Below are 20,415 nucleotides of genomic sequence, written 5' to 3'. Positions count from 1 at the left end.
TGAGCATAGAGGAAGACAGAAGGTTGAGCATAGAGGAAGACAGAAGGTTGAGCATAGAGGAAGACAGAAGATTGAGCATAGAGGAAGACAGAAGACTATGGGTTGCAACCCTGAAGTTGGTCTCCAGTCTTTTTCTATCCACCCTTTGCCTTTTAGCTTATAAGACGGAAAAGTAAGGTGACTCCCCACCTACCTGGCTATCAATCGGCCCAGGGAAAAAGTACTGCCTTGCACATTCTCTGCTCCAAGCCAAAGTCTAAGCCTCAGCAAAGCCTTCTTTCTGTAAGCCTTCACCATTTCCCCTTCTTGGGCTTACTTCTCTTTCTTCAGTGCCTGGGCTTGCTGTCATCCTCTCTGCCAACCATGAGTTGCTCCATGACTGGGTCAGATATCCTGCTGTCTTACATGGCCTCGCATGGTCAGAATTGGGTCACTGGGCATGGGTCTTAGGGGACCTCTAGGTCAATTGGCACAACATAGACACACAAGGACAATGTTCTGCATTTTATTTGGTAAGTAGTCACTGGGATCTTAAAAGCAAGGGAGCAGCCGTGGAAGGTGTAACTATTGGTGTAACTGACTGGAGGAAAGAAAGGTGATGAAAATCAAAGATACAAGCAAACAGTGGATCCAAAGGGCTATTGAACCATTTGACGCTCAGCTTCCACTACCCTGAGACCAGAAGAAGTAGATGGTGCCCAGCTACCCCTACTGACTGCTCTGATCAGGATCACACTACAAGGTTCTGGCTAGAGTGGGAGAAAAATGTGAACCCAAACTGAAAAAAAAAAAAGAAAAAATACTCGTTTTACTGATCTGATAGAAACTATTGGATCCTAAGGAGATGCCCTGCTGACAACCTTCAAACCTGGAACTAAATACCCTTCCTCCCCCAGTGTGTTAGTCCAAGTAGACTAGAGAAACAAATCCACTGACAGTCATATATATGTAAGAGAGACTTTATATCAAAGGACAATTTTATATTAAGAAACATCCCAACCCAGTCCAGATCAAGTCCATAAGTCTTATAGTAGCCCATATGTCTGATACTAATCCATAAATTGCTCTTTGGACTCACAAAACCATGCATTGATGCCGAATGCAGGAAGATCACAGGCCAGCGGGTGGAAAGTCTTGTGACTCCAGTGGTGGTGGGAGCATCTCAGGGCTGGTAGGGGTCTCCACCTGGCTCCTCCAGAATATGAAGTAGAGAGTGTGTCCTCCCTCCAGGGAGGAAGACAGGAGTTCCCAGAATCCTCAGGAGAAGGCTATGCCCGCACAGAGGCTTCATTGGCTCTGACCTGATTGACAGACTAGACTCCACCTCTACACTCAAGCTGAGAGGAGATTATGTAACTACCACACCCAGAGACCAACTTTTGGCCCTATTATTGGTATATACGGTGAAGAGTAACACCAGGGAAGAACACACTTCTGAGAACAATCAACCATACAAGCCCCAAAGGGCAGCATTGTCCCCCAAACACAGCTCCGGAGGCAGGAAGGGGCAGGAGAGAAGGCTGAATGGGAACAGAAACCCAGGAAGGAATCAGGCTGCAGGTAGTTACATAGTGGAGCTTGCAACCAAAGTCATGAAACAAAATGTGTATCTGTTATTGAATGGAAAGTGGATTTGCTTTGCAAACTTTCACCCAAGCCATAATACAAAGAATTTTTAGTTTTGCTTTTTAAAAAGAAGAGAAGGAAAATCAGTTTGGATTGTATTTGGTGGAGTGCGGAGGAGCTTGTGCAAGAGCTAGTTCCTAGCAAGGTGGGGCCAGAGGAGCAGCGCATCAGAGAGGCAACTCGAAAGAGCTGCGCAGATGGTGACAATCCTTGGGGCGAGAAGTCACACAGGCACGTGCTGCCTCACCCTCTAGCCTCGTACACACCTCTCTGTTCCCTGGTGCTACCTGCCAATGCTGGGTTTTTTTTCATAGATATGATTTCGAGACGTCAACCCCAAATGGAAAAGGTCAAAAAATATGAAGAGGCACCGATGACCTATGTTGTTTTTAACAAGTAAAAATAAGACTCAAAGATTGACACCCAGTATTTGGTGAATCATTTTGGAATCCGTCACCTGACCCAGAAAGTTTGAAAATGGTCTCTATCAAAACTTTTTTCTTCTTCTAATTTCAGGTATTATTTCAAAGTTCAAGCCAAAAACCCTCATGGCTATGGGCCTGTCAGCCCCTCTGTCTCCTTCGTTACGGAATCAGGTATGCCCACTTCAGTTCTTTAAGGCACTCTCGTCTCTGAGAAACCAAGGGACGAATCTAGACGAGGGGTCCTCGACAAACTGCTGCTGTTGAGCCACATGTGGCTCTTTTGAGACGTACATTGACATTGATGTAAAATTGAAGATGAAAATATTTTCATTTCCAGAACATGGGGATGTCATTTGTTTGTAAAAATATATCTATTATGACTCTCGAATAATTTTTAAATTGTTGTGAGGGACAGAATTGGCTCTTCCTTCTCTATAGCTGCCAACTCCTGATTGACAATAAGGGCTCCCATCTGGCAAATGTGAACGATGTTAAATTCTTACTTCTCATTTAATAGGCTAATACCGGACCACTCTTTATAAACGAAGCATTGTTTTCTTTCTCCTATGTGAAAGCTTGCAAAATCACATTAAAAGTAGGCTTGACTGGAGCTGCCTAGTAGAGGAGATGGATTAACAGCAACAAAAAAAGGGGGGGGGTTAGTTTCCAACAACGAACAGATGTGGATGTATCTGTGAAAAGCTTGGTTACAGAGTTGTTTTGTTTTGTTGTTGTTCAGCAAACAGCTGAAAAGCAGTGGATTTTCCAATAAACGAAGTCCCTGAGGCACGGCCCTTATAGGAGGCAGGGTGGCTGGACTTGCTGTTGATTTAGCTAGACGTATTTGTCATAGCAGTAACACTTGGAGGATTCCCTGTGGGTGCTGGTGTTCAGAAACCATGCTGGGACCTGACCTGCAATTGGCCCCCAACTCATGGCAAAAGGAAACTTACCTGGTCCTGCATGGGTTGAGGATGGAACCCTTGATCTAGAGGCTTTCTTTGGCCGCTTTTCAGAAGCAGATCTCCAGGCCTTTCTTCCTACTCCATCGAAGTCTGGACGTGCCACGGACTCCTCTTCAGCATCACAGCAGCATGCTAACTTCCACCGATGGATGGTGGTCGCTGCACATGAAACCCCAAACCAAACCCCTTGAGTCCATTCTGACTCATAGCTTCCCTAAAAAAAACAAACAGCCATCGCTTCGATGCCAACTCATACTGACCCTATAGGACAGAGTAGAACTGCTTCTGTGAGTTTCTGAGACTGTGATTTTACAGGAGTAGAAAGCTCCATCTTTCTCCCAAGGACAGGCTGTTGGTTTTGAATGGCTGACCTTGCAGTTAGCGGCCCATTGTGTAACCTCTACGCCACCATGGCTTTCAAGCTACCCTGTAGGACAGAGCAAGACCATTTCCTATGATTTCCAAGGCTGTAAATCCTCACAGGAGCAGACTGCCTCATCTTCCTCCTGAAGATTGGTTGGTGGGTTGGAACCAGCGGACTTTTTCGTTAGCATCCCTATGCGTAGCTCCCTGGGCCAACAGGCCTCACTCGATCATCTGGAATGTGTTCCTGATAGCGTCTGGGCTTAAAGGCTTGTATTCAAACAAGCAGCCATCCACGTGAGGAGTCAATGAGGTCCTCATGGAAGAAGCACACCAGCTTGTGTGATCCAAGGATTATAAATAATATAATCCAAATCTGAAGAAGGGAATGATACCTGAGCTTAAATTGTGAGCACCCAATTTGTAGAAGGCTTTGGAGGACAAGGACAGTGGGAGCCCAAAATCTGTCTGCAGAGCACCTAGTCTGATGAAGCCTCCGGCAGACCCCTTGTAGCCGCAGGCAAGGGTCCCAGGCAGCTTTACTGTCAGACAGAGCTCATTGTAAACTTGATGATGCTGGATCAGAATTGATCCTTGGTCAGTTGACCTCCCTCTTGACCCAACCTGAATTTGCTCTAGGTTCAAGTATTTCCTACTTGTTCCATGACAAATATTTCTTCCCTGGCTGTTAAAATATTGATGATGGTCTTTTCTTTCGTACTCATTATTTGTATTTTTATCTTTATATGATTATTATTTTATCCTTACCCTACCCCCACCCCCACCCCACCCCCCAAAAGAAGAAGAAGCTGTTCCTTTGGTTTGTGATCTGAGGCAGCACAAGGTAGAGCTGGTGCCCTGTGGTCATTCTGGGCTCAGTGACCTAGCCATACAGCAAACCAGCTGAGGGTTCAGACTAACTTGTGGCCCAAAGCCAGGCCCATCCCCTCAGCCCAGCTGAGCCAGGTCTATAACCAAAGTGGCTGGAGTTTCTACTTTGTTCTATTGTCTCCTAATGTAGCATCATCTGGGAAGATTTGCCATAGGAATGGGTTTTAAGTGCAATGACTCAAAATCTATTGAATCAAATTATGTGGGAAAATATAATCTTTTATGAAAACATTGCACTAAGGCTGTAGATGAAAGACCTCATGGGTGTTTCTAACCTGTGACATATGAGAATCTAGTGAGAGAGAGAGAGAGAGAGAGAGAGAGAGAGAGAGAGAGAGAGAAGCAGCCATGGTCGGTGATTAATCTGTCAGCTTAGAGATACCTCTGTGCTGATGGCTGCATTTTCCAAAAATAAGATGGATCTATTGAAACTACTAGACTTCATTTGATCAAAGGCTCTGGAGAAAGATGAGATCATTAGGACCTGAAAACCTACCAATAAACTCAGGTCTGAGACGTACCTGAGGATAGGAATTGATGTGAATGCGTTATCTGGCTCTGAAATGCAAAGTTTTGACAAGGTGCGTTTTCTTCTACCTGTGGGGTAGAGGGTGTACCTTCAAAAAGTGCATGAAAACAATGGAACTAAAAGATAATAGGACTTTTCCATCCCCTTCATGTCCTTCCCTTTCATCAAAGGCAGGCATTTTTCAAAACAGTGCGTGATGATGTGTTATCCAATGTAAGGGACCTACGCATTCCAGCTGTGTTTCACCCTGTACACCAGCATTTTCTGCAGGCACTCACAACACTTGAACTCACTACAATGGAGACAAGGGAAAAATCTGTTCAGCCACGCTCTGGTCAGAAGCCACCACAACAAGCTGTACGTGGATTGTCCACTGTGAGGGAGGCCTGGCCCCGTAACCCCTGTGTTAGCCAAGGCTTACAAGTCAATCACAAGGCAATACGGCGAAAAAGAGTGTTAAGAGAATAGGGTTGGAAAACAGAACCCAAGGGAAACCTTTGGGTGGCACCCAGCGAGTATCCCTTTTTCAAACCAGTGGCAGCCTGGTGGCTGTGATTGGCAGCACAGTCACTCTGGGCCGTTGGTGGGTAGTGATGTCATTTGTCTTCTTCTCCCCCCACAGACAACCCTCTGCTAGTCGTCAGGCCACCAGGTAAGTGGCTCACCCGAGATCGGGTTTCTTCTGGAATATGAGATTGCTTTGATTACTGACAAATATAAAGGCTGGACCGTTGGCTTTCGTTTTTAGGATGTTCTGACAAATATTATGGTTTGGCCGCTTCCTGATGTGAGGAAAAGAAGGACCTGGGGTCTTTTGTGGGGTGGGGTGGGGGGAGGGCAGGCCATAGCAGCCAATCGCTAGAACAACCTGTGATGGGTACCCAGTAGCTATGAAGCAGTTTAGTTTCTGCAGTCCTTTTGGATTCTTTAGATTGCTCAAAAGGTAGCCAAACACACTGTGTGCAACGTATATTCTTTGTTGTCAAACACACTGAGAACCCCCCAGTGCATAGGCACTTTAAGGGGAGGGTGCCATGCCTCTAAACGACAGCCCTTCCAGAGTGTTTTCCTTGGGGTTTCAAGCCCTTTCTTCACTCGTAGAGTTCCTCGTTGAAATGGCAAGACCTCAGCTGATCAGCGGAAAGGAGCTCCCCCAGGGGACTGCAGAACCGAGACAGGCGGGAGAGGGGAGGAAGGTGCCCATTGGGGAGATGGGAAGGCTTTCCACAGACAGGCCTTGTGAGGAGGCAAAGCCCACGAATGAGGGAGATCTCCTGACACTCTGGGCGGAGCTCGGCTCTGGGAAGCCCCAGGGCTCAGAGAGGTTTTTTGTGTGTCATCAAGGTGGTGAGCCCATCTGGATCCCTTTTGCCTTCAAACATGACCCTGGCTACACCGACTGCCACGGCCGGAAATACGTGAAGCGGACATGGTACAGGAAGTTTGTGGGGGTCGTCCTCTGTAACTCCTTGCGTTATAAGATCTACCTCAGCGATAACCTGAAAGGTAGGTCTTTGGGACGATGTGGACGATGCTTATTGTTTCGGGTGCTAATGCAACAAATGAGGTGTGTCAGAATCTGTTTGAAGCATGGACCCACCATACCTCACTGTGGCTGAAATGCCAATCATTCGGCCAGCTCCACTCGGGACAGATGAGCTTTTTTGGAGAGTATCCAAATAATTAAAAAAAAATCCATTGTTTCTTTAGCGATAAAACCTGAGAACTGCTAGGCAAAGGCTTGTCTGGAACCATTCATCCACGGATGATGAAAACAGGAAGTGATGAGGGAACATCCCCCTCTCAGCCCCTCCCTCCACTCATGCGACTTTACAAAGGCAAAGCTGTAGAGAGTGAAAGACATGCGAGAACGAAACGCTACATTGTTTTCCTGGTGCTAGACAGTTAAGACAAAAAGGAGCCTGGAGACTGGGAATGACGAACACTCTAACCACACGGTTTCCATCCAGCTCCCCGCGCCACCCCAACACACACACTTTTTTCTTTTAATTAGAGAATCTTGAGACTTTCCATTGTTGGATACATAGAGTAGTTAAGCTCTCCCACCGGTGGTGTCTATTTTGTCACTGGTCGGTTTTTGTGTGTGTTGTTTTGTTGTTTCTTGTTAGCTGTGCATCCCCTCCCCGGCTCTCCCCATCACTATGGCAGTTTCTCTGTATTGATGCCTCTCCTAACACCCCCTCCATGCTTGTCTCTCTCTGCTCTTTCTCACTCCCCCACCTTTCCGTCTCCTGCTCCACAGTTACTCCCCCACCTTTCCGTCTCCTGCTCCACAGTTACCAGGAGCGATAGCACAGCCATCCCCACTCACCCACTGAAGGGAGAAGCCACGTTGCCCTACTATGAAGGGAAGTTCAGCACCATGGACAGTTGTGTGCACCCCCCCTGCCCCGCCCCCACATTCACCCTTCCTTATAAAAGAGTTGTGGATGAAAATAAGTTATTCTATTTTCACATACCTTTATGTCTTTCATAACCATTCCTAATATATTCTGCAACTACCACAATTACCCAATTCTTAAAAACAAAACAAACAAACAAAAACAAGGAGTAAAAAATAAATCTAACACTTATAAGCTGATCCTCTCTGAGTAGTAAGTTGTCTAGTTATTGAACATTTGCTCAGTACTTAGCATATAAGACCTTGCTGCATGATAAAGATTTAACAACACTTAACAGGTTGGTGGCAGTAACAACATTTTCCATACAAGGTAAGTATGGCACGTGGAGATTAATTAATGTGCTAAGCACCTCCAATGTGTGTGCAAACTCCTCAACACGATGCCATTCTTTGGCTATTTACTGGCCCATTATGCTCCTCTGTACAGACACTTTCTACAGCATTGGAGACAGCTGGGGAAGAGGTGAAGACCACTGCCAGTTTGTGGACTCACACCTTGATGGAAGAACAGGGCCTCAGTCCTACATAGAAGCCTTGCCTCCGATCCAAGGTAATGTGAACAAGCGCCTGATCGTTGTACTGGGCGTGCAAGGAGAGGAGGACATTCACTTGCGGTTTTCCAGTTACCATTCGGCAATGGATGCTGGTAGCGTTTTGTATCCTCAAAAGTGAAAAACAAAGAAATGAACCAACAATATATTACTGCCAGGTGCTGGGCTTAAGGTGGGCTTTGGAGTGGGAGGCTCACAAAGTAGCATGTGATCTCATCTCTGCTCACAGGAGCATGCTCTGTAGCTGGGGGAAAATGAATATGTGGAAAGTATGTAAGAGGGAGTGACTCAGAGTACATACCATGGCAAGTGAGAAAGGTTCAGAGGTCATGCATTCTGAGGACCGATGGGAATCTGCTCATCATTGTAGCCCTGCCTCTCAGTGAAACTTCATCCCCCAAACAAACCCTGCTGTTGAATAGATGTAGACTCACAGCGGCCCTAGGGGACAAAGCAGACCTGGTCCAGAGGATTTGTAAGGTTGCAGTCTTTATGGAAGCAAACTGCCACATCTTCCTCCCACAGTGCCACGGGTTGGGTTCCAATAGCTGACCTATTGATCATGGCTGAGCGCTTGACCCCTGGGGCTCCATGTGTTTAGTACCAATTGGATAAAATTATCTTCCTTTATGGGGAGAGTGCTGCCATGGGGACACTTCCTTACCTGTGACAAACCCTGTGGTCCTGCTGTAGCCCCTAGATCATGCCTGGAAAGAGCCTCCTACTCTGGAGAACCATCATCCTAAAATGGTTATACTTATTGGGCGGTGACAATTGCCATAGAAACAATCTATCAAAGGTCTTCCATCTGAACAGAGGTTGTAAGGAGGAGATGTTTTCCCTGTTGGCTCAGGCACGTTTGATGCATTTCCCTTCCCTCTCTTCCCACTTTCCTTCCAGGCTACCATCGCCAGTACCGCCAGGAACCTGTCAGCTTCGGTCAGATTGGTTTTGGAACTCCCTACTACTATGTGGGTTGGTACGAGTGTGGGGTCTCCATCCCAGGAAAGTGGTAACCACAGGGTAATCATGCTGAGAGCTACCCTGATCTGCCCCATGGACGAACTTGCACTAGGGGCTCGGGGCAGGTGATCTGCTCTCCTGTCTTCAGGTGGCGACACTGTACATCCTGGTTATCTTCCATCTGGAACCCTTGTTTCCCTCCATGATCAGGACAACAAACAGGATTCAATCAGGACGTCTGCACCGCTTCTCCTCAGTTTTTGTTTGCGAGAACACGTCCCCAGAGACATCAGAAATGTCCGCTACAGGGGATGCCACTGCTACATTGTGATTTTCAATCTTTTTTGGACACAAAACTCAGACATTCTTGTGTCTCCAGGGAACAACACGAACATGCTAAGTTTGCCTCACAGAAAGCTAAACACAGTTTCTTTTCGCTGCACTCCTCCAAAGCTCACTGAATGCATGCTTCAGATCTCTTTGTCTCAGTAGAATGGAATTACTAAAAATACCACCAATGCAACTGTATCCCACTTGAAATTTATCCCATGGACTTACCCACTGCTAGGCTAAATGTATCAAATCTTATTTGTAAATTCTCAATTTTGATATATAAATATATGTATATATGCATATACATATACCTTCTTGTCTGCAAGAATATTAATTAAAATGGCTAAGTTTGTACTGGTTCATTAGATGGATACGTGTGTGGGACTTTTTGGAACAAAGGTGCTACTTGCTAACATCTACAAGTTTCCAGGGAAGATGTACACTGAAGTGGAAAGTTATTGGACTAGGGGAGTTCCTGGAATGTTGAGATACTATCAGTGGTCTGTACCTGAACTAAACTGCACATCAGGGCAGGGTACTTTCTACTTCAGGTGCTGGTCTTTTCTTGAACATGGAAAATGCATTATGCCTTCGAGATAGGTCAGATAAATTACTAAGGAGTCAGGATTCCAGGTCACCGTTCTCACAGTGGTGACTGTCCAAAGCCAGGACCAGGTAAGTGAATCCCACTTCTGACACCAGTTGCATCACAAATGTGTCCTGTGGAAATTTCAGCCATCCTTCCCTGCTCAGTACATACCCCAGATGCTCCGCACAGTCCCTTTCACCCATTCCTATGCACCTGGAGTCAGGTCAACAGATATTGACCGTTTCCATCTTTCATTCCCATTCACTTGGTATTAGGTCAGTGGCTAGCAACCTCTTCTCTATTTCTTAGGTCTGATAATCCATTGAAATAACTCACAAATCCAGGGAAAAACCTATCATTAATACACCAAGGAGAAGAAGAAACTCATAGAGCAAGGTTCAGGAGGGTGCTCAGAACAGTGTCTACTTTGTGCCCAGGGGACACATTGACCCTCCCAAGAGTAAATATTCACTTGATAGCTCTCTCCACACAAGTAGCTCCAGTGAACTTCATCTTCCTAGGCATTTATTGTCCTCGCCCACGGCCATCATCAATGACATCATGTCTGCTGAAGCTTAGTCACTCTTAGCCCCCAGGTGGTCTCCCTGGCCAGGTGGTCTGGCCAGACCCTACTCATTGACTTTATGTGTGGCCCAGCTCTCAAGAACCAGTAACGAAAACAAGGGGGAGTTCCACACTTTGCAACCAAGTTCCCATAGTTGTTTAGATTTGTAGGTTCCAAATGGTTTACACAACCAAGAAGCCTCTCATCTCTCTGGACTGCAGCATGAGAGGGTTTTCATTGAGGACACTCGAATCGAATGTTTTCAGATAAGATGTACTATCTGTGGGCTTTGCTTATCTGTGACCCTCAGGCAGCTCTATGAGATGTAGGTTTTGTCTTTTTCCCTAAGATTTCATGGTAAGCGAAACCTGATGGAAATGAGCTCGAGACAAACTCTTCCTTTGCCAGCCCGAGGGATGCACTGTTATGTAAGTGATTAATGGAAGGATGCAGTGTAGCCAGCATGGCCTGCCCAAAGCCTCTGTAGTCTGTGGCAAGGTGAATCCTGGTGCACCTGGTTGAATGTACCAGGAAACAAATCATACAATGAATTGGTGATGGTGCTGTGATGTCTCACATGTGCTTCTGGCTCTATAAGGGACAACAGTAAAGGAAATGCAAGCTTCCTGCTGCCTGGGAAAGTACTAGACTTCCTTAGGAGGACAGATTAGATACTCAGCCCGTATGTTGCACACATTTCAGTTTGCAAACTAGAGTAGGAGCTTTCACATAGCTTTGGGGCTTCTTGTTCATGAAAGGGGGATCACTTTGAAAGAATATTAAAATAAAAGCCTTTATTTCACACTAAGTAATATTCAAAAATGTTTCACCATGACAAGCCTGAGATAAAATCTTTAAATATAACTAACTTCTCCCAATAAACAGATGGCGTGGTTCTTTCACCCCATCCCCCCACCCACTCCAGTTTCTGCTGGGTTGTCCGCTGACACTTTCCCAGGCTGCTAACGGAGAGTGAGGACGATGCCAAACTGAGGCTCTCTGGGGAGAACTCTAGCAGATTTCACGTTTCCTGGAAATGTTTCCTTGGATATAAAGATTCGTGCACATGAGAAGAGCTATATGGCCTAACCTGAGAGCTTGTCTTGGTGATGGGGATTAGAGCTCAGCATAGAAGGGCAGCCAACCACTCCCTGTGATTCATACTTTTCATATCATCACGAGTGTGTTTCCCACTGGGGGATTTTACGCTCACTTCATATGCTACACGGCATACTTCCCCTGAAGGACGTAAGTCTCATTTCATGAAACATAAAGAAGTCACTGGCCTCCAGTCATATGGTGGTTTTTGAACCCAGCCTGGAATCTTGAGGCTGTATTGGATTGCAAAACTCTGAACTTTTATTAAAAATAAATGTTTTCAACTTCAAATGGAAATTAAATACAGCCCTCAGATGATACAGCTACCCAAACAAAAACACATTAAAAAAAAACCAGAATCTAAACATAGGTACTTTTATTACCAACTACTCTGTCCAAACTGGGTTAAACCAGCTTTCTGCTGTACATAGTAGGTTCCTTGTAAGTCAGAACCAACTAGCAGCACCTAACAATGATAGTAATGGTAGTTTAAATGAATCTACACTTGTTGCTGTTATTAGACGCCATCAAGTAGTTTCCGATTCAGAGACCCTATGTACAATGCTACCCTTCTACCTTACTGAGCATGGTGTCTTTTGTCAGGGAGCTAGTCTCTCCTGAGAACACGTCCAAGGTATGTGTGACAAAGTCTCGCCATCCTCCCTTCTAAGGGGTATTCTGGTTACATTTCTTTCAAGGCAGATTTGTTTGTTCTTTTGGCAGTCCATGGTACTTTCAATATTTTTCCAACACCATCATTCAAATGCATTGATTCTATTGTCCAACTTTCACACGCAGAAGAGGTGGTTGAAAACATCATGGTTTGGGTCAGGCACACCTTAGTTCTCCAAGGGACAACCTTGCTCTTCCACACCCTAAAGAGGTCATGTGCGGCAGATTTACCTACAGCCAGAGAAATTTCTAGTATTGTGTACATTCTGGAAGTCACATTTTAAAAAGGCCATTTACAGGGACATAACAAGAAAGGAACTTTTAAGAGAATAAACCATCTGTAAACTATTCTATATTAAATTGTTGTTTGTTGCATAGAGTCCGCTCTGACTCGTGGCTACCCACATACAACATGAAGAGAAGTTGCCCAGTCCTGCACCGTCTTCATCGTCATTCTCGTATGTGAGCCCATCATTGAAATTATATGGTGACGACCCATCACATCCTCACCATCTCTGACCTGCTGCTGCACCAAACACAGTGTCCCCCTCTAGCGATTGATCCCTCCTGTTGACTTCCATAGCAAGTGAGTCAGACAATGTTCTCTTGCGAGCCAATGGGTTTTCAATGGCTGATTCAGGGAAGTATATTGCCACGCCTTCCTTTCTAGTCTGTCTTAATCTGGAAGTTCTGAAACCTGTCTACCATGGGTGACCTGCTGGCATTTGAAATACTGGTAGCAGTTTCCAGCATCATAGCAACACATGGCCCCCACAGACAAACTGGCACCAGTGGATTTAGAAGTCTATTTTTAGAGGAGTGGTTTAGCCTCAGTTAAGCGACCATGCTGGCTGAGGCTGCATTCAGCACATTATAAGACTACTCATACAAATGAATTTAGGTCAATGTTTAGAGAGCTTATATAAAGCAGGGGTGGGGTGGAGAGGGAGCTTCCATCTCTTTGCTCTTCCCAGAGATGGTAAGCTTTAAAGTCCATGTTGTTAGTTTAGTCAGTCATTCATCTTTTAAGGTCATAGAAGTGGTTGTAGATCTGGGATTAGAACTCTGGACCCCTGTTCCTTCCATCAGCAGAAATGGAAAAGATGAGGCATGGGCTACACTCTTCTTTCTCTGGCCCACGATCCACCAAACCAGCATTCAAGTCAATTCCAGTTCATAGCAACCCACGTCAATTCCAGTTCACAGGACAGGGTAGAATTACCCTTGTAGGTTTCCCAGACTGCAGCTCTTGACTGGAATAGAAAGCCTTGTCTTTCTCTCAAGGAGCATCTGGTGGTTTTGAACTGCTGACCTTACAGTTAATAGCCCAATATGTAACTACTATATTACCAGGGCTCCTCTTGACCCATGACAGACATTACTAATTAACCAAGACATCTGCATTTTACATCAGCATCATTGCCAGCTCTGAACTCTCTGTAGTTACTTTCGGCTGAATAGCTCCAGCAGTCAAGTTCAAGCCTATCAATAACGCAAACCCTACCTCTTATTCATCTGAATTCACTCATTTTTCGATTCCTTAGAAGAACTAGAAGTCTCTTAATGGTTCAAACAGTTAACAGTTCATCGCTAACAAGAAAGGCCCCAGTAATCTACTGCTGAAACATCAACCATTGAAAACTCTACAGACCACCGTTCTACCCTGACACACATAGGCTCTGCCTGAGTCAGAATCAACTCAATAACAACTGAAACTCACAATACCCTATCATATGTGGTCAGAAAAGAAGAGAATGATATTCTTTCAGTAAAACAATGTTTTCCACCTGAAAGAGTCCAGCATTTTAGTGTAAGCTGACAAATCTGGCTTCCCACAGAGTGAAATTCTTATTAATCCAGTCCACTTTATCGAGTGTTTGTTGTGCTTGTACTATATCCTCAGCATAGTGCTAGGTGCAGTTGTGCATCCCAGAAGAGAAGGCATGCTTGTTGCCCTCAAAGAGCTTAATCAAGTTCATAGGAAAAGACATCCAGGGCATTGCCCTTTGTTACTACCTCCTGGTTGCCTTCTGTAGGCAGTTCCTGCAGCCAGATCCCAGAGAAGCTTAGCAGCAAGTTTCCTGCATCTTTGTGGGTATGATAGACCTTCTTCCCACAACTGCTCCACTTAGCCCTCTATAAGTACAGTGTAGAGCCTGCCCATTCCAGACAGACACTAACGAGTCTCACTCTACCTCCTGCACCCAGACAGGGTGAGAAACCTACAGATTTGTCTCAGGATGGCAAAATGGGGTTCTTTGTGAGATAACTCAAAGAAGGGTCTAGAATGTTCTATGTGGGAGCTAGTCCTCCAAAGCCGCAGGTCCTTTCAGGGTGATCATGCAAGAAGAGGAACTGCCTCTCTCCATCCTTATATGTTCTTTGGTCTTGATGGATCCCAACTTCAGGATTTGGGGAGACGTGAGCAGAGCGGCCAAAAGAAAACTGGTGTCCTCAGCATGATTTGATTTTCGAAGTAATGTTTATTTTTCACCATGTATTCATCATTAGCTCAACAAACATTGAATGCCAGGAGCTATGATTAATAGTAAGTATATGGTCCATGTCCATCTCAGCGCTCCGTGTCAACACTAAAACAATACTAGAAAACGCGGTTGTTGTTGTTTTTAAGATTGGGAAAATAATGGTTGATCCATTCTGTTGACTTGTTTCTCTGAGTGCTGTCATGTTTAGTGTTCTATTTCCATGTGAAGCCCAGCTGCTGTGAGACTCTAAATTCCATTTGCAACATTTCTGGATTTCCATGTTGTATGGGAATTAATTATTTGGTGACCACAGCTCTGTTTTGTTTTGATACTGTGTTGGAAAACGCTGTTTATCCCTTGGGGTTGCTCTAGGTAATGAGAAACAAGTGGTGGCCAGAGAGGTACAAAACTCCATCAGTCCAGAGGGTTTACTTGGCACAAATTTAGGACCTGATCTGTAGTCAGAATATTTATGAATTTATTTGCAGTTACTGAGTTGAAAAAGTACTTTCTATTCAGGCTCACAGTACCAATAGAAATAGACATTATTAATCTTTACAGATATAAGCACAGTTAATTTTGATAAGTGCTTACTCGGTTCCATGAACTCTTCTAAATGCTGATATAGTTTTTGTTTGGGTTCACTGCTTCTAAAACTATATGTGCATTCAGTTTAGTGTATCCTTCTATGAGTTTTGACACATGAACCATCATGCAACCCCCACTAAAGTTAAAAGACAACAGTCCTATCACCCAAAGGATTGCTCTTTCCCCGTGGTGATAGTAAGGTTTGTGTCAAATTGGCTGCCCCAGACTTCTCATTAATTTGGCTGTGGAGGCCTCTGGATGTGATCCAGCATAATGTAAGCAAATCCATGATGGGATCTGCAGCCAAGAAGTTGTGGAAAGATTAAGGTGGAGTGCCACCTCCTTAAGCAGGAAGTTTCATCAGGAATGTGGCCTACTCCTATATATGTTGGTGCTGTGGAAGTTAGCTTAAATTTACTGGGTCTGGATACTGCATCTGATTCAACAACCTCCAGTTCTTTAGACTTAAGTCCATGGCCTGCCATATTGCCTGCCAATCCACAGAGGCATACTGACCTTGGATTAATTCAACTGTGTATCTACCAGCCCGTGGCCTTCCTGTTTCCTGATTTGTCAGACCCTGCAGCTATGGGAGCCAGAAAGAGCCTCCAACTTAACATCTGACCCATTGACTAGAGCCAGACGGTTTTGACCCACTTCTACCACGGTGTGGGTCATTTCCTTGACCTAACTTTCACTCTCTCTCTCATATATATATATATATATATGATATATATCACTGGTTTTGCCTGTGTATTTCCTTTGGTGAAGTGTTTTTCAAATATTTTGCCAATCCTTTCCACAGAAACATGTGGTCCAACATATTATAATTATGTGCATTGCTTAGGCTGAATGTTCAGAGAGAAGGTAGAATGCTCTGCTTTATTAAAATGGGATTTTTAGAATTCCATCTGTTTTTTATTAGTGTCTTCATATTTGAAATGTGACATCTTTGCTTTTTTAACACTTGAAAGAAATCTTTTGAATAGACTTGTCCAAATGCATCACATCATTTGATCTCCTGATTGCTGCTTCCACCAGCATCGATTGTGGACCCGAATGAAATGAACCTTCTGACAACACCAACGTTTTCTCCATTTAGCATGATGTGCAGGGTCATTGTGAGTTAGTAGCCTCAACTTAGACCTGTCAATGCATGAGAGTGGTTGCACATACAATGCTGTAAGATATCTACAATGGACCAAGCTCTTGCTAGTTTCCCTGTATGAATGTGCCAGATGGTAGCTGTCATTGGGATGTTACCCCGCATTCTGGTTCTCTTACTGAGGGCATGCTTGGATTGCCATTCTCAGTCCTTCAGATGCTGGACATGTCCTCTGTCTCCCACTGGCCCTTGGATCTGTGTGGAAGTGACAAGTGACCTCTCCCAACGGAAGCATCTCAGTAGCATCCCGCTTTGCTGCTTGGGGAGAAGCATGTACCGATGGTTTCTTGTTAGCTTGGGGTCTCAGTGAGCAGAGCTTCCTGCCAACTCATAATGTATGTGAATGGGCACAAGGGACCCACCTCTGCTACGTTTCTTCTGGGCTTAGGGTGTTGTTTGTTCCCACAGCTTAATCTAGCTCATTCTGACTGTCCATCTGTTGCTTTTCATTACCCAGATCCATTTCACTTTGTTCAAACAGCAGCTCCACCATTTTCCCCAAACAAGAACCAGCATCCTACCCAGTGCCTGTCTGACTTGAGAGGAGCTGTCCCATTCTCCAGCTGCAGGAGTGGGCCTGTCGGAAGAGCCTGGAAGACCAGTGACACCTCTCATTCAAGCAGAAGTGAGCATCCGGCCCCCTCCTCTCCCTGCGGCATTTGGTCAAGCGGTGCTGCTGCTCCATGAGGGTTGTGAGGCTGTTACTAATGACCACTGCCAATGGGAAATAGCCCGCCAACTGCTGCTAGCACAAAGTGAAGCCAAACGATGCAGGGAAATGAGTCCAGGAGACAGGATCTGAGCCTCTGACCCCAGCCACGCCTGAAATAACACACCTAATCTTCAACCGTCCCACTAAGTCAATAACATTGCTTTCATTCGGAAGTCACTGTGTGAGTTGGGTTTCTGAAACTAGAAACCGAACGGCTTCTGACTGATGACAAATATGCTCAGGAAAAACAGTGGTGGTGGCACTACTCACAGACCCACCCGTCTCACACCCTCTGCTCCAGACGATCCAGAGACCGAGATTAGGAAGATCTGTTCAAGTGCTAAGTGACACTGAAAGGGATGGGGAGGGAAGAAGACATTGCTCACCAAGTGAAGGAATGGGTCCCAGGTCCTAAAGCACCTGCGAGGTAGGAAGGTGGCTGGAAAGAGAGAGGGGTTTTATGAAGGAGTGTAAAGTCTGTTGTGGTTGTTAGGTGCCTTTGAATCAGTTCCAGCCCATCGCGACCCCATGCGCGACAGAATGAAACAGGGCCCAGTCCCGCGCCAGCCTCACAGTGGTTCCTATGCGGGACTCCACTGTTGCAGCCGTGGTGTCAGTCCTCTGTCCTCTGGCCCACGGCGCCTCTACTTTACCAAGCATGATGTCCTCCTCCAGGGACTGGTCTCTCCTGACAACGTGTCCAAAGGACATGAGATGAAGTCTCACCATCCTTGCACCACTGTGCATCACAAGGACCCAATCCACAACCAATTATGCAGAGGGTACCAGACAGTGCCGCAGTTCCTCCCGCTATGCGTGAGTTGCTGGGGGGGGGGGGGGGGGGCGGCTGACTAGACCATAGCCTCGAACAACTATGATCCCACTCTGCAGCTTGCCTCCTGGCAAGACAGCAAAACCTGAGGCAAGTTTGCAGAACCTGAGAGCGAGATCTATGTGGTGACCTCTGACCAGAGTCTTGGGAAAGTGAATAGACGGGAGGAAGGCTCTGGGTGGTCCAAGCAGGACCACTGCCCCATGGTTCCCAAGCACTAGCATCAGAATCACCTGCACTTCAGGATGAGGTACAGAAGTGACCACTGAGCCCCTGGGCCAGAAAGAGACTTGCATGAACTGATAGCCACAGCCTGGTGGGAGCAGTGAGCTCATCAGACACCTGCTTGGACCGCCCACAGCTCAAGTGATACCTGGGTGCAGGGTGGGCCCCACAGAACTTAGCCAAGACCCCGGAGAAGGAGCACAGGGTCAGATGAACTGACATGTATCTTAACCAATTAATGGAAGGGGGTTGCCATCGTTTGGTGCCATCAAGTTGCTTCTGACTCACAGCAGTCCTGTGTACCACAGAAGCACACACGGGCCAGTGTTTCACCCTTCTCACAAGGTTGGATGTTGGAGCCCATCCTTCTCTCTTGTCTACTTCAATGCCCCTCTCCTTAACCAAGCATCCTCTCCTTCTCTAGGGGACCGGGCCCTCCGGATAACATATGCCAAGTATGGGAAGTGAAGCCGCACCATCCTTCTGGCTGTACTTCTCCCAAGACAAATCGGTTCATTCTTCCGGATTCCAGAGTCCACTCAATAGTCATTGCTCACACCAGATTTCAAGGGCACCAATCGTCACTGGTCTTACTTATTCATCGTCCAGGTTTGGGTGGAATAAGGAGCGGGATGAACGTTCAATTAAATAATTATTTTTACCTAGCAGACCAAGGGTGATGTCCATGGTGTGTCAGTAGGCATCCGAGTGGCACAAAGAGTTACCCTGCTCCACTGCTCACCGGGAAGGTTAGAGGTGTGAGTGAACCTAGCAGCACCTCGGGAGAAAGGCCGAGTGATCCGCTCACCAAAATACGAGCCGTTGACAATCCCGTGGGGGAACACTTCGCCTCGGATACACATGGGCTCATCAGGAGGTAGAATGAACTGGATGACAATTGATCTGATGTGTAAAAGAGATGTTCTCCTACAGACGTTCTGTATTTGACAGGCACACTGAAGGAACACATCTGTAAGTAAACAAAATACGTACATGGTCAAAGTTTGGCCTTACCACCAACCAGCTGAAGGATGACACAGAAAAGACTGTGGAGGATGGACCAGACAGTGACCCATGCTGCCCGCGTCCCCACCCCCCACCACTAAGGTGGAGAAGTACACACACACACACACACACACACACACACACCCTTGGGCTTTGCAACCTTCTACTCTCCTGGCTTCAATCTCACCTCATGGCCTTTCCTCTCTGTCCCTTTGCAGATGGAGCCTCTTCCACTGGCCAGGAAAGGGTAGCTGGCTACAGCTCAACCCTGGGCCCTTTTGCTTTCCTCTCTGCCACACCTCTTTTCAAGCGTGTGCTGAGAACAGAAAGCTGTTGGCCGATATCTGAGAGGAAGCGTTAACTGCCAGATAGCATCCTAGAGAGCTAGAGCTCCGGGTCCTCCTCATGCTGGTGAATCTCTGTGGCCTTGGCTCCTTCCTGTGATCTAAGTCACTCCCGTTTCTAATCATTCAAATGTAGAGTTTTTGAGAATCTATTTTCACATTATTTACTTTCCATTTTTCATGACTCCTGATAATTCAGCACCCAAGGATAACAAAATAGCAAAATACATTTAATTTAATGTAATCCATTTTATTCCGAGACTCTATGCTTTGACAAAACTTCATTGGAAACAATGTGCCAACTTGTGTTAAGCATTTGGGCAGCATTATCAAATGACGTCTAGAGGATGTTTGCATTTTAAAGTAATGCTGAAAATATTTTTGGTCTCTAAGTAGATGTGAATTTCCTGCCAAGACTGTTTATTTTGTATTGGAGATAGACCATTTTATTCCATTTGATTTGATTTAGTAGAACTCTGCTCAATACTATCACACTGACTAAATATTTATTAGCCCTTACATTTATATAAGTGCACCCTGGTGAGGTACTGGTTAAGCTGTTGGCTATTAAGCAAGGTCTCCCCTAAAGATGACAGCCAAGAAAACTCTATAGGGCAGGTCTCCTCTGTCCTACCAGGCCACGGGGAGTTGGATTCAATGCCATTGCACCCAACAATATCATCAGTTACCTAGAAGAGTTTGTTTGCCATATGAGGCAGGGTATCAACTTGAAACCCCACAGTGTAATTAAGAACCCAATCCAATGCCATCAAGCCATTTTCGAGTCATAGCGAGGCTGTCAGAGAGAAGGCCCCTATCCAGCTTTTGAGACTGTTGCTTTTTATGAGAAGCCGATCTTTCACCCAAGGATCAACTGGTGGGTTTGAAACAATGACTTTTTTGGTTAGCAGCTCAATGTCTTTTATTTGGAAAAAGAGTGAGGGGTGGTCCCAAACATTTGTAAACAAAAGCATAAGGAAATGCAAATATGAAGCATTCATACAACACTTTCCCATTCCACATCCAAGGCAGACATTATCAATCGCTGTCTACATTATCTCTATGG

At 45.6% G+C, this 20,415-nt stretch overlaps 1 protein-coding gene across 1 annotated transcript in view; it reads left to right on the top strand.

Moving 5' to 3' along the window:
• The window catches only part of FNDC1 (fibronectin type III domain containing 1), a 78,547-nt gene extending 69,112 nt beyond the window's left edge, over positions 1 to 9,435 (top strand). The window contains exons 18-22 of the mRNA XM_030886837.2: positions 2,143 to 2,222; positions 5,422 to 5,451; positions 6,144 to 6,305; positions 7,649 to 7,771; positions 8,673 to 9,435. Of these exons, the coding sequence (XP_030742697.1) occupies positions 2,143 to 2,222; positions 5,422 to 5,451; positions 6,144 to 6,305; positions 7,649 to 7,771; positions 8,673 to 8,788 (511 nt within the window). The 3' untranslated portion in view covers positions 8,789 to 9,435. The remainder of the gene's footprint in view (positions 1 to 2,142; positions 2,223 to 5,421; positions 5,452 to 6,143; positions 6,306 to 7,648; positions 7,772 to 8,672) is intronic.
• Positions 9,436 to 20,415: the final 10,980 nt, after the last annotated feature.

The sequence above is a fragment of the Echinops telfairi genome, unplaced genomic scaffold (genome assembly GCF_000313985.2).
Source record: "Echinops telfairi isolate 266 unplaced genomic scaffold, ASM31398v2 ScPeMD7_3533;HRSCAF=4204_0, whole genome shotgun sequence".
In the NCBI taxonomy this organism is placed as follows: domain Eukaryota; kingdom Metazoa; phylum Chordata; class Mammalia; order Afrosoricida; family Tenrecidae; genus Echinops; species Echinops telfairi.
The sequence above is the reverse complement of the archived record's forward strand: the minus strand, read 5'-3'. Positions and strand labels throughout refer to the sequence as shown.